The sequence below is a fragment of the Salmo salar genome, chromosome ssa16 (genome assembly GCF_905237065.1).
Source record: "Salmo salar chromosome ssa16, Ssal_v3.1, whole genome shotgun sequence".
Classification (NCBI taxonomy): Eukaryota; Metazoa; Chordata; class Actinopteri; order Salmoniformes; family Salmonidae; genus Salmo; species Salmo salar.
The window spans coordinates 45,456,365-45,470,129 of record NC_059457.1 but is presented as its reverse complement, the minus strand read 5'-3'; the positions used below and the strand labels follow the sequence as shown (position 1 = coordinate 45,470,129).

Genomic DNA, 13,765 nt, shown 5'->3' with positions numbered 1-13,765 from the left:
TGAGAACGACAGGCTCTGTAACCAACTCCCTCCCTCCCACCCTCCATGAGAACGACAGGCTCTGTACCCAACTCCCTCCCTCCCACCCTCCATGAGAACGACAGGTTCTGTACCCAACTCCCTCCCTCCCTCCCTCCATGAGAACGACAGGCTCTGTACCCAACTCCCTCCCTCCCTCCATGAGAACGACAGGCTCTGTAACCAACTCCCTCCCTCCCACCCTCCATGAGAACGACAGGCTCTGTACCCAACTCCCTCCCTCCCACCCTCCATGAGAACGACAGTCTCTGTAACCAACTCCCTCCCTCCCACCCTCCATGAGAACAACAGGTTCTGTACCCAACTCCCTCCCTCCCACCCTCCATGAGAACGACAGGCTTGACATGTCTGCTATTCTGAAAAGAAATCTCCCAGATGACTTGGGCGCAATGCTACACTTTCACAAGCTTCTCATTCTCTGTCTCCGTTCTTTCTCTCTCCAAATCTCTAGTTGTTTAAAGGTCAACGCTTACTGTGCACTGTGGTATAGCAAATCCCTGCCCTCTCACTTCAAGACAGAACCACGTGTGCCAAAGTCATCGCTCGTTCACCCCATCACACAGTCACGGCAGGCTAAGAAGAAACAGGTGAGGACCTACGAAGCACAACAGTCACAACAGTCGTCCTGCAGATCGACCAGGACTGTCAGGTCACACCGCACCACACCGTCAAATAACTGTCAAATCTAGGCTAAAACCTAGTCCAAACAAGCGTCGTCCAAGCATCCCATTACAAAAACCTAAATTCCCTGCAGTCAATACTGTAACAAAGTGCGTACAATACCGGAATCATAAAAGTGTAAGAAACCTGATCAGAATTACATTCACTGATTGTGAGGAGACCAGACTCTTATATTCAACCACATTAGGTCTGGATTTCTCCCAATTCACATGTCAGGCTGCGACTCTATCCTGAGGTAAATGGTTTTCAGATGTCCTGGTATGTTTTTACTCTCAAAAACAAGAAGTATGTATGATGGTCTGGTTGAAATGCTAGTGTTGGCCGCAGAACTGTGGCAAACACATTTTGTTTCAGCTGTGTATTACTCTTATCATTGAGGTATTTATATTGAACTCAATGATGGGTAGACCCATAGACTTAATATACATTTCGCAACATTTCGTTTTGAGGTTGTTGGTTTTTTTGCACACACACAAATGTTTGTGATTTAATCAAACATGCAGTTGTCATGGAAAATGGTAATTGTATGTGTCCACATAACTAAGTATGTGACTAACCTGTCCTATTATAATCTCCTGTTCTTGGGAGTAAAATCCTGTTTTGTAAACCAGTTTGCTCAAGTGTCCTTGTATAGATAAAAAGGGAACTGAGTCCCGCACAAGAACAGGAACTAGAAAGATACGTGCTTATTACCCACTGCTTCAGAATTCACACTGTCTACACTGCGCTGTATAACTCTGTCATTCTCTCTGAGCTCAGAAATAAAGAATCTTGGTTTGACTTGGACTCCAGCAGATCCTTATTTGATATATCCACCACAAGGTATTTCCCATATCGTTATTGGCACCAATCTCCAAAGCAGAAAAACATATTCATTGTGAACTACTAAGCATTTTCGCTGGCACTATAACATGCTAAATAAACTACTGTATACATAAACAACTCACTAATTCCTTGTTTCAGAATCAACTAAAGAACTGCATGACCCATTTAATGTTACCTAATACCTACACGCAGTTTAAGATTTCTAACAGCGAGTTGTCCTTCTGGTGCAGACTGTTTTCTGTAGTCCATGTATTTGAGCTTACGATTGTGTCGTGGTACTACTTGACAAAGTGTAAGGCGTATAGTATAAAACTGATTTATGTTGTTTTATTTTTTTTATCTATGAAAACAAGTGGACTAATCAAGGAGATATGAATAAAACCATTTTTTTTTTTAATTGCGACATTTAAAATCCAAATAAACATACGTAATTTTTTCTGTAAATCACTAATCAATATCAAAATAAGAGGAAGAAATATTGTTAACATTTCAATAAAAAAAAAACACATTAAGCGGTTATATATTTAGCTACATAATCCTCTGTATGTTGCCCAGCAATCAAGCATTTATTTAACGGAGATCAACATAGAAATGCAGTAATTAAAATTATAATAATTCAAATCTGTTTTCAAAAATGTAAAACAAAGACAGTATTAACATATTATCATAATAATTGAATCCAGAAAAATATATCTAATTAAATATAATCAAAATCTACAAATATTAATTGTCTTGAAAGATATTTGACCAAGCGACTGATTTCCTTTTTTTATTGTTCAATTTTAGTAAACTTAATAGTCAACCAGTCAATAAAATGATTGCAACAATGGACACATTGGAAGCTGAAATATAGGCCTATGCCGATCTACATACTGTAGGTTGTACTTCATTCTGTTACTTTCTGGCCGCCATTTACGTCAAGTTTACAAGACTACCTTTGGGGGTTGAGGGTTGGACGATCATACACAGGATATTTTGTTTAATCAGTGAAGCATATCCCTATACGTGGTGATATAAACATGATTAACGTGTTCTAATCTATGCCTCAATCCAAAACTAACACTTAAAGTACACATCTGTGCTAATACATTCCTGCGTACCTTTTCACAGAAATACAATTAACATACCAGAACATCAACAAATCCTTCCTCTGAGACTGGTTTAACCCTTCTTAATTATTTTACAGTCTGAAGTGCACTCTTTTTTCACTGGGAAGGAACATTGATTTGTTTCCGTTGTGTCATTTTAGTTTAATCAAACCTTTTATTAAGTGTGCAACGTAGAAAGCATAGTAAAAGGCTCAAGGACTCAACCCTGTGAATCTCTGTTGGAGGGAAGGATAGTGAGGTTAGAATCCTGCTACAGGAGTACAGTAGAGGTAATCCCTATGACTTCACTGATTTAGTTGAGTGTTTAATTATTTGCTCGTACATATATATTCAATATATACCCTACGGATGGAGCAACATCTTGTTCAATCCCATTACCAATATATTCTCTTTGTCCGGCCGAACAAATGAATGTTGAAGGAAAAGCTCTTTGAGGGAAGTCGTAAAAGTCTTACAGGCAATATGCAGGTACTGCTGAAGCCTTCCTGTCTCTTAGACCGCCTGTATTTTAATATGCTTCCCTGCCCTCTGTTTCCCTACACATTCAACCGGGAAGGTTTGTCATTGACGTAACATGTTGTTTTCGTGATTGCATATGGTGCTGCGTGGGTACCAAGAGGATGCAAAAGTGGCTTCTTATTTTGAAAGGGTGTTCTATCACCCCACAAGTAATCCACCACTTCATAACTCTACATAAATGGGTGAGCGAAGGACCTAAAAACGGTCTAAAATGCCTTTTATAGTTCTGAAGGAACAACTCCACTCTCCATTATAGTAATTCAATTAATTATCTTCTGAGGATATAAGCCAAATCACAGCCTGAAAAAGGGGGTATGAAGAGAGAGGGAGAGCTTTCTGCCCAAAGTACATCAATAAACGTAAACTATTACCGCAGAATCACTTAGGAAAACACCATCGTTACTTTTACGAGCGGCAGTCCGAATTCGACAACAAGCATTACATTTATCAAATGATGGCCAATATTTTTACAATCAAGAAGCCATTAGGATGTTCATGTTCAAGCAGTTAACTGCTGTCCGGTTTAATTGTGTTTGGCAGTAAAGTAATATAGGAACAGAATTACATCTATATACATGTAAATCACATTAACGGTGTTCATATAGAGCTGGTTTCAGAGTTGGTTTCAGAGTTAGTTTCAGAGTTAGTTTCAGAGTTAGTTTCAGAGTTAGTTTCAGAGTTAGTTTCAGAGTTAGTTTCAGAGTTAGTTTCAGAGTTAGTTTCAGAGCTACTTTCAGAGCTAGTTTCAGGGCTAGTTTCAGGGCTAGTTTCAGGGCTAGTCTCAGAGCTAGTTTCAGAGCTAGCACAGTACTCAAGAAAGGACAAAAGAACAGACGAGAGAAGCAGATAGACTGGATTCTTTCATCCCCTGGAGGCATTCGAAAGGTAACACTGTTCCAATATAGCCTAAATCTGCTAAATTAAAGAAACCGACAACTGATTTTTTTATGGCAATAAAGATGTGCAAAGCAACGGTCCATAGGCCTATCCTGGGCTGAGAGTGGTGGAGAGAATGCAACACCAGTTTGCACAGTTCAAACATAATAAATGCAGTATGTGGTTAGGCGGCTTTACTCACAACCCTGATTTCCTTTTTGAAAATGTTGCAGTTCAGTTCTGAACACCTAGCGAAGTTCAACGTTTCTAGCTCTCTTGGTACACAAGACTGCTTATGTGCAAAAAGAATGTGGGTCAGGCATTAAAATGCATGAGCATTGTATAAGGAATGATGAAGTGCTGATAAGCACTGTTGGGAAGTACAACAAAATGGTATAAAATAAACAACGGTAAAAGGTCTTACAAATGGGCATTTACCTTTTGATTCCAAATAAAAGAGCTATGCTGAATAAATGAAACGGCAGCCATTACTCGTTGTTCTTCACTATTTGAGATCCTGACGGCAAGATAGTCTGCTCTGCGCCATGCGGAACAAGGCCGACAAACTCGCCACATAGTTTACTGTCTGCCACCAATGTGACCAGTACAGTCATATTCAGTGTCTCGACACAGGTGGGGGACAATGGAAGGGAGGTTCACAAGAAGTTGGTGACAGACTGACTGAACAAACAGGACATCCGAGTCACAAGAAACTCGACATTTGTTCAGCACCCATGTCTCAGAGAGATAATAGAAGAACAGAAAAGCAATACACTCCTGTCCAGGGTCTAAATGTGTAATCTCTGACACATCAAACACAATTTCACAAACAACCATCTAGGTCATTGCCTAAGTCAAAAATACTATACTTTCAAAGGATTCTATATTTTTCTAACAAATTGTGATGCGTCAGTAGAGTAATATAGACAATCATTGTTAGATACAAATAACTGAAGAATGCTAATGTTTTTGTCTAGTATTTAACATGAGGACAAGGACAGTAAACTAGCCGTTTCATCATGTCCGATATTAGCATAACCTTGATTAACATTGGAAATGAAATGCTGTATCCTACCAAATGAAGCAGGCTTTGAACTCATACACTCAGGGTCATTTTATTTCATGAAGCTTTGAACCTAGATTACTGATTAGCAAATTCCTCTTTAATACCAATTGCTTTAGTAGATATTATGTACCAACTTTAATCTTTAATGAGATGTAAGAGCCCTTTAATGTTACATTGTGCCAGGCCATTAACATCCAATTCAATGTAAAAATAATTATTCCATTCCAAGCCAATTTTCAGATTTGGAAGTGAAACTTTTTTTTGCATTTTCATTAAGATGGGCATATGGTCTTATATTTTCTAGAGAAGAGAAAAAAAGTGAAATAAATTTTTTGTCAAAGTTTTTTCCAGATATTCTTTCACTAGCCTGCTACTAAAATCTCTTGGAGGATAAATTCTAAATTCAGAGCCAAACGAGTTCATGACCTATAATTAAAAAACAGGAACCTTCATTGGAATAGTTAGAAACAGAGATGGCCTTCCATTTTATATAAATGAGGAGTCCGTTAAAATGGCTCCACATTAGGGCTGTCTAAAAGGAGGTTGTGTTTCGTACAGTGAACATAGCTGACATTATTTTCATTTAATCAAATTCCCTAACTAACAAATATACTGAGGCTTGTGCTCTGTCATGGAAAATGCCCATTTCCCGGGTTCGAAAAAAAGGAGGAACTTTTTATCAAGACACAAATCAATTACGTATATACATTTATTATGTCCTCTTAGTCTATGGCGGTCTCTCAATTACAGTATATTACTGTAAAAAAACGTCAGTGTTTCCACAGCAACTGTCCCAATCATGGCATAGACCTGTAGTCTCAACCCTGTCGACAACTCAACCCTGTTTTGTTGAGGGCACAGTACATTCCTGTCCATGCTCATGTCATGAAGTACTGGCGAGAAAGAGGCATTGGTTTTTGACCTTCAGAAACAGGTCTCCCATTAACCCATTAAAGAGGAATGGGTTTTAACAAAACAGTAGAGAGTGCTTTGTGTTATCCAAGGAATTGTAGATTTCATACACAGAGAAGTAGGGATGCCATTGCATGTCGCCACTCTCATGAAACCTCAAATGAATTACGAGCGCATAGAGGGATGCTGAGTTGTACACACCCAGACCAAGTGACCCGTAAAGTGCTGTCCAATTTAAATTTAAAACTCAATCAATGTCAAATGACTAGATAGATAAACTGGGAACAGATTTAGGACAGTTTGCTGCTGCCTGTGTGCGAGGGGCCAATGCATTACACTTCATTCAGCGCTTAGACACCGATGCCATATCTTCATATCTGAAGCCTTAAAACAACTAAACAGGAATTTCATATTTACCGTAGCTAACAAATGTAACTTTTCATTACATTTTTGTCATTTTTGTGTTACAAATACAAGAAATCAGCTACAGTAGAAACGCACAACAAATTGTAGACATTACAGCAGTACAAACAAAGGAGGAAGAAAACCTTTAGGGACAACCACTACCTGTATATGTACTGTTTGAACCATGAGAAATATGGCATTTTTGCAACCTCGCTTTTTCTAACCAGCATCAGCGAAAACATGAATTCTACATCAATAACAAATACAAATGTACGTATTTTAACGTTTCTGTAAACTGCTCTAAAATCAGCTACTTAGTCCTTAAAATGCAGTGGTTCTAGTCCTGTATTCAGAGGACGTTTATATATATATTTAAATCGGCCCATTGGTGAATGTGAGCAGAGCATTGTGGGATAAAAACATGCGATTCCGTCCAGTTCTCTCCCCTTGTCCATCAGTTTTGGCATTGAGCCAAGTGATGCTTCTCCACTTTCAAAGGTGTGAGGTTAAAGCATGGAACTCATTATTATATTGTGAAGACGGTTAAAGTTCTGAATTTTCTTATTAAATTCTTGTTTTAAGATAGTTTGCCTATCTGTCAACACCAATTGATCATTGACTGTAGTTCAAGCTAGATTCAATTTACCTTGAAAATCATTTGACACAATGAAACGCTTATTGGTAACTTGCTGTAATCATCATCCCTGTTCCTTTGTCTTGGCTCTCGACACAACAAAAATGAAGGTCTTCCTACCATGAATGAGAAAATGGCGGACTATGTTGCTGAGCAGAGCAGAACCTATCCAACGCCACCTAGAGGAACCCCAAGCTACCATTGCACAGCCACAAACTCCAAGGTCATACCACCTCAAGCCGATTTTCATGATTTGAAAAGTGTTCCCTTGGTCATTGACTTCAAAGCTTCCAACAAAAAAAACTACAATCATTGAGTACAATATAATCTGGTGTGTCCTCCCAGACCAGCTACCACTACTATTTCCCTTCAATACTCCCCAATAACCTTAGTGAAACTAGGTCAGAAAGGAGTGGACCTTATGAGGAAAGCAGATATAACAAAGCATGGCGTTAAGTTTAGTTTAGTAGGCAGAATGGAGGGCCACAGTATCAAATCATATTATTTCTTAGAGTAAATCAGTCAGATAGCTTTCCGCGTGGCACAGCTAATAGCTTTTCAATTTACTCATACGTTACATAGCAATGACAACATGCCAAAACCCAGGGAGGACAGTGCCATGTCAGTGGAAAGGCTGTTCAACTGGTGACAAGGGAAGTTCCTTATATAAACCAATCATTTTCAGCGCGTTTGATCCACTCTATACGCAGTGATTTTTTACTAATGTAAATTTAGCATTTATAAACATTCCAGAGTTTCGCATATAAAACTCGGGCAATAAGAAAGATGTTTAAGAACTACAAATGTTGTTCCAATCTTAAAATATACCAGTTCAAACCATAGATAAGTCCCCAATAAAACGAATCGATTTACTCATTTTGTAACGGACACTGCGATATGAAATTACAGTTATCTGGAAATATGTTGTTAAAATGCATGTAATAATTTTGTATAGATCATTTTTACATTTTAGTCATTTAGCAGACCAGAGAGACTTACAGGAGCAATTAGGGTTATGGGCCTTTCTCAAGGACACATCGACAGAGTTTTCACCTAGTCGCCTCTGGGATTTGATTACTCGCCCAACGCTCTTAACCGCTGGGCTACCTGCCGCTCAAGATCAATTAAGAGATTATACTTTGATATCTCTTACTGAGGTCAATATCAAATAAATTCAAAGAAATGCAACCGTGATACACCAATACACCATTCAATACACCCATCAATACACCAATGCATCGTTATACTGTTTGGATTGTATCTGTGATGCAAATTGTATCTGTGGCATAGAAATCAAGTGAAGAAGTAGCCATTTCAGTAGTTTGTGTTTGGAGATGTAGAGCAGGGTATATCAGTGTATTCCTCACTAAGGCCCCTCACTTGTAAACGCCGAAGCCATACTAGCCTATTCTTCTTTGAATCCTTCCTATGCGTCTGATTTTCTAGCCTCTCTAATAACACATAATATAAACCACAGATAGTCGGAAACACCTTCTAAGCCCAACAACCAAACAATATTACATATGAACTGTTTTAATTCATACATTTCTGTGTAATTGACTATTTTGTTTTCAATCAATAGAAAGTTTTCCCGAAGTCATACAAATAAAACAACTATTACATGTATATTACAAGTCTATTGCTTTTTCATCACACATATTTATTTAAATGTTAAGGTGAATGAGTTATTTAAAAAAAATATAATTCTGACAGATTCTTATTCCAACACCACTTAACAACTGGCTTTAAAAAACAAAACTACAGTACTACTATTGCCTAAGCTACTAGGTTATCAACGCTGTACACAACTTTAATCCCCTTTATAGAAGTATACAGGAGACTCATGTACCTCTCACATGATTTAGCTTTTTGTGAAGGAAGCCGCAAAGATCACTGTTATGTGACAAGGTAGCAAATTCACTGTCATCCAAAAAGCTCCACTTGGGCTTCAAGCATATTTTCTGCATAGCCAAGACAAGTTATTTCCAGTAGTACAAAAGTAAGGTGGTCTTGAAGCCACAGGAGGTAGTAGCACCTTAATTGGAGAGGACGGGCTGATGATAATGGCTGGAGCGGAATTGGTAGAACGGTATCAAACACATCAAACACGTGGTTTCCATATGTCTGATTCCATTCCATTTACTCCGTTACAGCCATTATTATGAGCCGTCCTCCCCTCAGCAGCCTCCTGTGCTTGAAGCAGCCATAGATAGATTGTGTTGCACTGGAATCCATTCTGAATACGGTGTTATGTTCCCTCATCAAATCAAATCAAAATGTATTTGTCACATGCTTTGTAAACAACAGGCTGTAGACTAACAGTGAAATGCTTACTTAAGGCCCTTCCCAACAACACAGGGAGAAGAAAAAGAGAAAGGAATAACTAATGAATTCAACAAGCTCCAAATATGTAGACATATTTCATTTTCTTTCTTTTGTTTCATCTCTGTACTCTGCCATAAAAAAAATCTCTTGATTTTTAAGGACATGTTTTATTTATTTATTTAACCTTTATTTAGCTAGGCAAGACAGTTAAGAACAAATTCTTATTTACAATGACGGCCTACCCCTAACCCGGAGGATGCTGGGCCAATTGTGCGCCGCCCTATGGGACTCCAATCACGGCCGGTTGTGATACAGCCTGGAACCGAACCAAGGTCTGTAGTAATGCCTCTAGCACTGAGATGCAGTGCCTTAGACCGCCGCGCAAATCAGGAGCCCTAATTTGAGAAATTAGCTCATAATATATACACATCATCTTCATAAATTGTGGGAAAACTTACCACAAAAGCTTGTTTTTGACAGAAAATTGCTCTTTAAACTTTACAAGGAATTAAGTCTGATTAAACCTTTCTAAGTTCTACTGGCATAGTTCCAATGCTTAGAATATTGCAAGTCCCAGCACAAACAATTTCACAAGAGTTCAAAACTTAGGGAATCTCCTTCTTAATGTCTTCAAGCTATTATTGATCTTTACCTTCTTTCTTTCATTAACTAACTGGAAAGAGCTATATCATGTTAAAAATCATTCCTACAGCTCCAGAACAAAATATCCAAACATCAACAGTGCACTGGAGTGAACTGAGGAGATAAAATGAAACAAGTGTGTGATATTCTGTGAGACCAAAACGTTGCTGCATGTCAATAGAATGAGATGGTTTATGGTAGAGTTGTGTACATGTAACCGCATGTATTAAGCATTTTAAGTTTTGCAGTGATGTGTATCTTAGTGGAGATCGCTATAGTCTTAGTTTATAATGGATGGCAAAGTCACATTTAACCTAAGCATGGAGTATTTTATCACACTTCAAATGCAACTTCGTAATCAAAAACTACAAACACAATGCATGTTGAACGCAATGTGAAAACGTTGTGAATGTGAAACCTGAAAGCCTGGCTATATGTCATAAATCAAGTTTAATCATGCCTTGAGGGGTTTGTTTTTTACACAGGGAGATGTGATAATTGGGGTAAAAACCACAAGAGTTATTTAAGTGATTTAGTTAGGCCTAATGAATATAAGCAACCCCTGGGATAAATAACTAAAACGTGCAGGTCAAGTGTATCTCCATAAGAAAAAGTATTATGTTTTGTTAAAGAAGGAATTGTAACTTTTTCTAGGCCTAGTCAAAGAATTGACGTTAGAAAACGTCATTATTGAGATAAGGTGAGCACGGTTAAGGGGCTTTTGAACGCGCTGGGCTATTTGTGGAGCCGTTTTCTTTAGCTTAGCCTATACGTCCGGATCTTTTCAAGTGGGATTCACGGATGATCTATCCAAAAATGTAAATTCACATCACTGAAAGTTGGCTTGTACAATTCCTTACCTGTGGTTCGTGCTGTTCCAGTAGACTGCATATCTGTCTGATATGATTTTGCTATCGTCCGCCCATACCGCGACCCAAGATAAGAGGGCAACAACCATAAGAGTCAACTCCATTTGAAAAGCTAAACAGTTCTTGTCCATTACGAGTAAGGGGCTATATAATTCGTCGCGTTGTTGTCTATAAGTTATACTGATTCAACTACAGTGCTGTTCAAATGGACCTGGTGTCATTCATGATGCACGAGGTTGGTTGCGGTCCACATTCACATTCCAGGTGCTCTCAGCTGCAGTTGTTCGTCTTCCGTTGAGGATTAACAATGTAGGCCCATGTAGCTATACATTCCCAATCGTGAGAACATTAGTGAGAAGTCCAAGCAGATGCAGCACTGACTATGACGTTAAATTTGATTATGTTCCATGAAGGTTCATCAATGTATGACTCGGCTCGTTGATCTCCTTTTGCACGGCAAGCCCTTACAATAACTATTAAAATCCATTTTCTTCAATAACTGTAAGTGATGAATGCCTTATTTGAACACATTGCGCGACATTCATCATATCATGTTTAATATTCACTGACGCCAAGTAGACAGTTGTTTGTCCTTTAAATCCATTCCTTTCCAGCATGGCATTGGCTACTTTTCTAAAACTTTCCTCGTCGTAAATACAACTCGCAAACATCCATTCAGCAATGTGTCCTTCAATTTATGGTCTTCCAAATCAATATGCTGTTTATTCTAAACATTTGCACGCTTAACGATGTCCATTCAACGTAATGTGTTTCGGTCCGTTTTGTGAGATACAACGTTTCAGTCAAGCGACCGATTCTTGTTATTTCAGAAGAAACTCAAAATATCACAATGTTGCAGCAGAGCGATAGAAATCCAAGCCAGTCTCACAAGAAACGTACTGCTCTTCTCCGCAACTATTTCATGTCGTCCGTGGTTACTGTCCTCAGTTTTATTCTCAGACAAAAGTTATCAATATGATAAGTTGCCTTCTTGAAACGTGTTTACTGCGTCATCCATGCAACGCCACTACCAAAGCATGAAGTGGAGAAACTGGAACACCGCATCAATTGCGAAGTTGCTGCTGCTATTCCTGTGTCGTTTGGGGTTGCTGTTGAGAAAAGGCCAATTTCGCTTCATGTCTGGTATCGCTGTACTGCCGTCCCTGTGTGTGGTGTACAGATCAGTGAGGCTGACATTATTTCCCCCCTTTTTAGTCACGGTGGTTTTTCTGTTGCGCGTCCTGTTCCTCCTTTAGCACATGCTTCCTCTGGCCGCCGCACTCTCTCCATTCACCGCTCCTCCAGACAGCTGGGCGGGGCTGAGACACCGGGCAGATAGGAGCCCCAAAACTTCTAGGACCCCTAACATTTCAGAAAGTTTCAGAATAGCTGTGGATACCGTTATCATGTTATACATAGTTTATAACTCTAGCCTACAATTATAGCCAAACATGTATATTTGTATGTGCCAACTATTTGTATGAATTTTTTCATCCTGTAAAAATGTCTCTCCGGCTAATGAAATATTTTTACATTAGGATTTTCATCCACTTGTTATGGTGATGTCATTTAGTCATTTGCAAAATGACAGTTAAATTCATAATCTGTGTTTTTGTGTGTAGCAGCAGCATATGTGGTGAGTGGGAAAATGTGTGTCTGTGTGTGTGTTGGTTATCCTAACATCTAACCCTAACAACTAAGCTGAAAATAGTATTTTCATGGGGCCATGGGAAATGTCCCATCGAGGGAGAATTTTCCTTATTTTACTATCCTTGTGGGGACTTTGGGGGATTTAGGTCCCCACAAGGATAGTAAAATAAGGAAAATTCTCCCTCGATGGGACATTTCCCATGGCCCCATGAAAATACTATTTTCAGCTTAGTTGTTAGGGTTAGATGTTAGGTTTAGGGTTTGGAGTTAGGGAAAATTGGATTTTGAATGGAAATACATTTTAGGCACCAACAAGGATAGAATAACAAAATGTGTGTGTGTGTTCACGTGTGTGTGTGTGTGTGTGTGTGTCCGCATGTGTGTGTGTGTGTGTGTGTGTGTGTGTATATACAATGAATATACAAAACATTAAGAACACCTGCTTTTTTTCCATGGCCTAGACTGACCAGGTGAATCCAGGGGAAATATATCATCCCTTATTGTCACTTTTTAAAGCCCCTAAAATCAGTGTAGATAAAGGGGAGGAGACAGGTGAAGGGGAGGAGACAGGTGAAGGGGAGGAGACAGGTGAAGGGGAGGAGACAGGTGAAGGGGAGGAGACAGGTGTAGGGGAGGAGACCGGTGAAGGGGAGGAGACCGGTGAAGGGGAGGAGACAGGTGAAGGGGAGGAGACAGGTGAAGGGGAGGAGACAGGTGAAGGGGAGGAGACAGGTGAAGGGGAGGAGACAGGTGTAGGGGAGGAGACAGGTGTAGGGGAGGAGACAGGATTTTTAAGCCTTGAGACAATTCAGACATGGGTTGTGTATGTGTGCCAAAAAAACTGCAACGCTGCTGGATTTTACGCACTCAACAGTTTCCTGTGTGTATCAAGAATGGTCCACCACCCAATGGACATCCAGCCAAGTTGACACAACTGTGGGAAGCTTTGGAGTCAACGTGAGACAGCATCCCTGAGTAATGCTTTTTCAACACCTTGTAGAGTCCCTGCCCCGATGAATAGGGCAAAAGGGGGTGCAACTCAATATTAGGAAGGTGTTCCTAATGTTTTGTACACTCAGTCACAGTTGTGCTCTGCTGTCGATTAAGGGTTTCTCACTTGTCACCCTTTGTGATTCCCATGAATCTCAAACTTCTCTTGTCTTTTTCCCTCTCTCTCTTTCTCTCTCTGGGCCTCTGTTCCTCCCCTGGAGTC

The 13,765-nt window shown here is 39.5% G+C and overlaps 1 protein-coding gene across 1 annotated transcript in view; it reads right to left on the bottom strand.

The window, feature by feature from the left end:
* The window catches only part of LOC106574064 (ephrin-A2), a 204,360-nt gene extending 192,160 nt beyond the window's left edge, over positions 1-12,200 (bottom strand). Inside the window, exon 1 of the mRNA XM_014149599.2 lies at positions 10,894-12,200. Coding sequence (XP_014005074.1) covers positions 10,894-11,033 — 140 coding nt within the window. The 5' untranslated portion in view covers positions 11,034-12,200. The remainder of the gene's footprint in view (positions 1-10,893) is intronic.
* Positions 12,201-13,765: the final 1,565 nt, after the last annotated feature.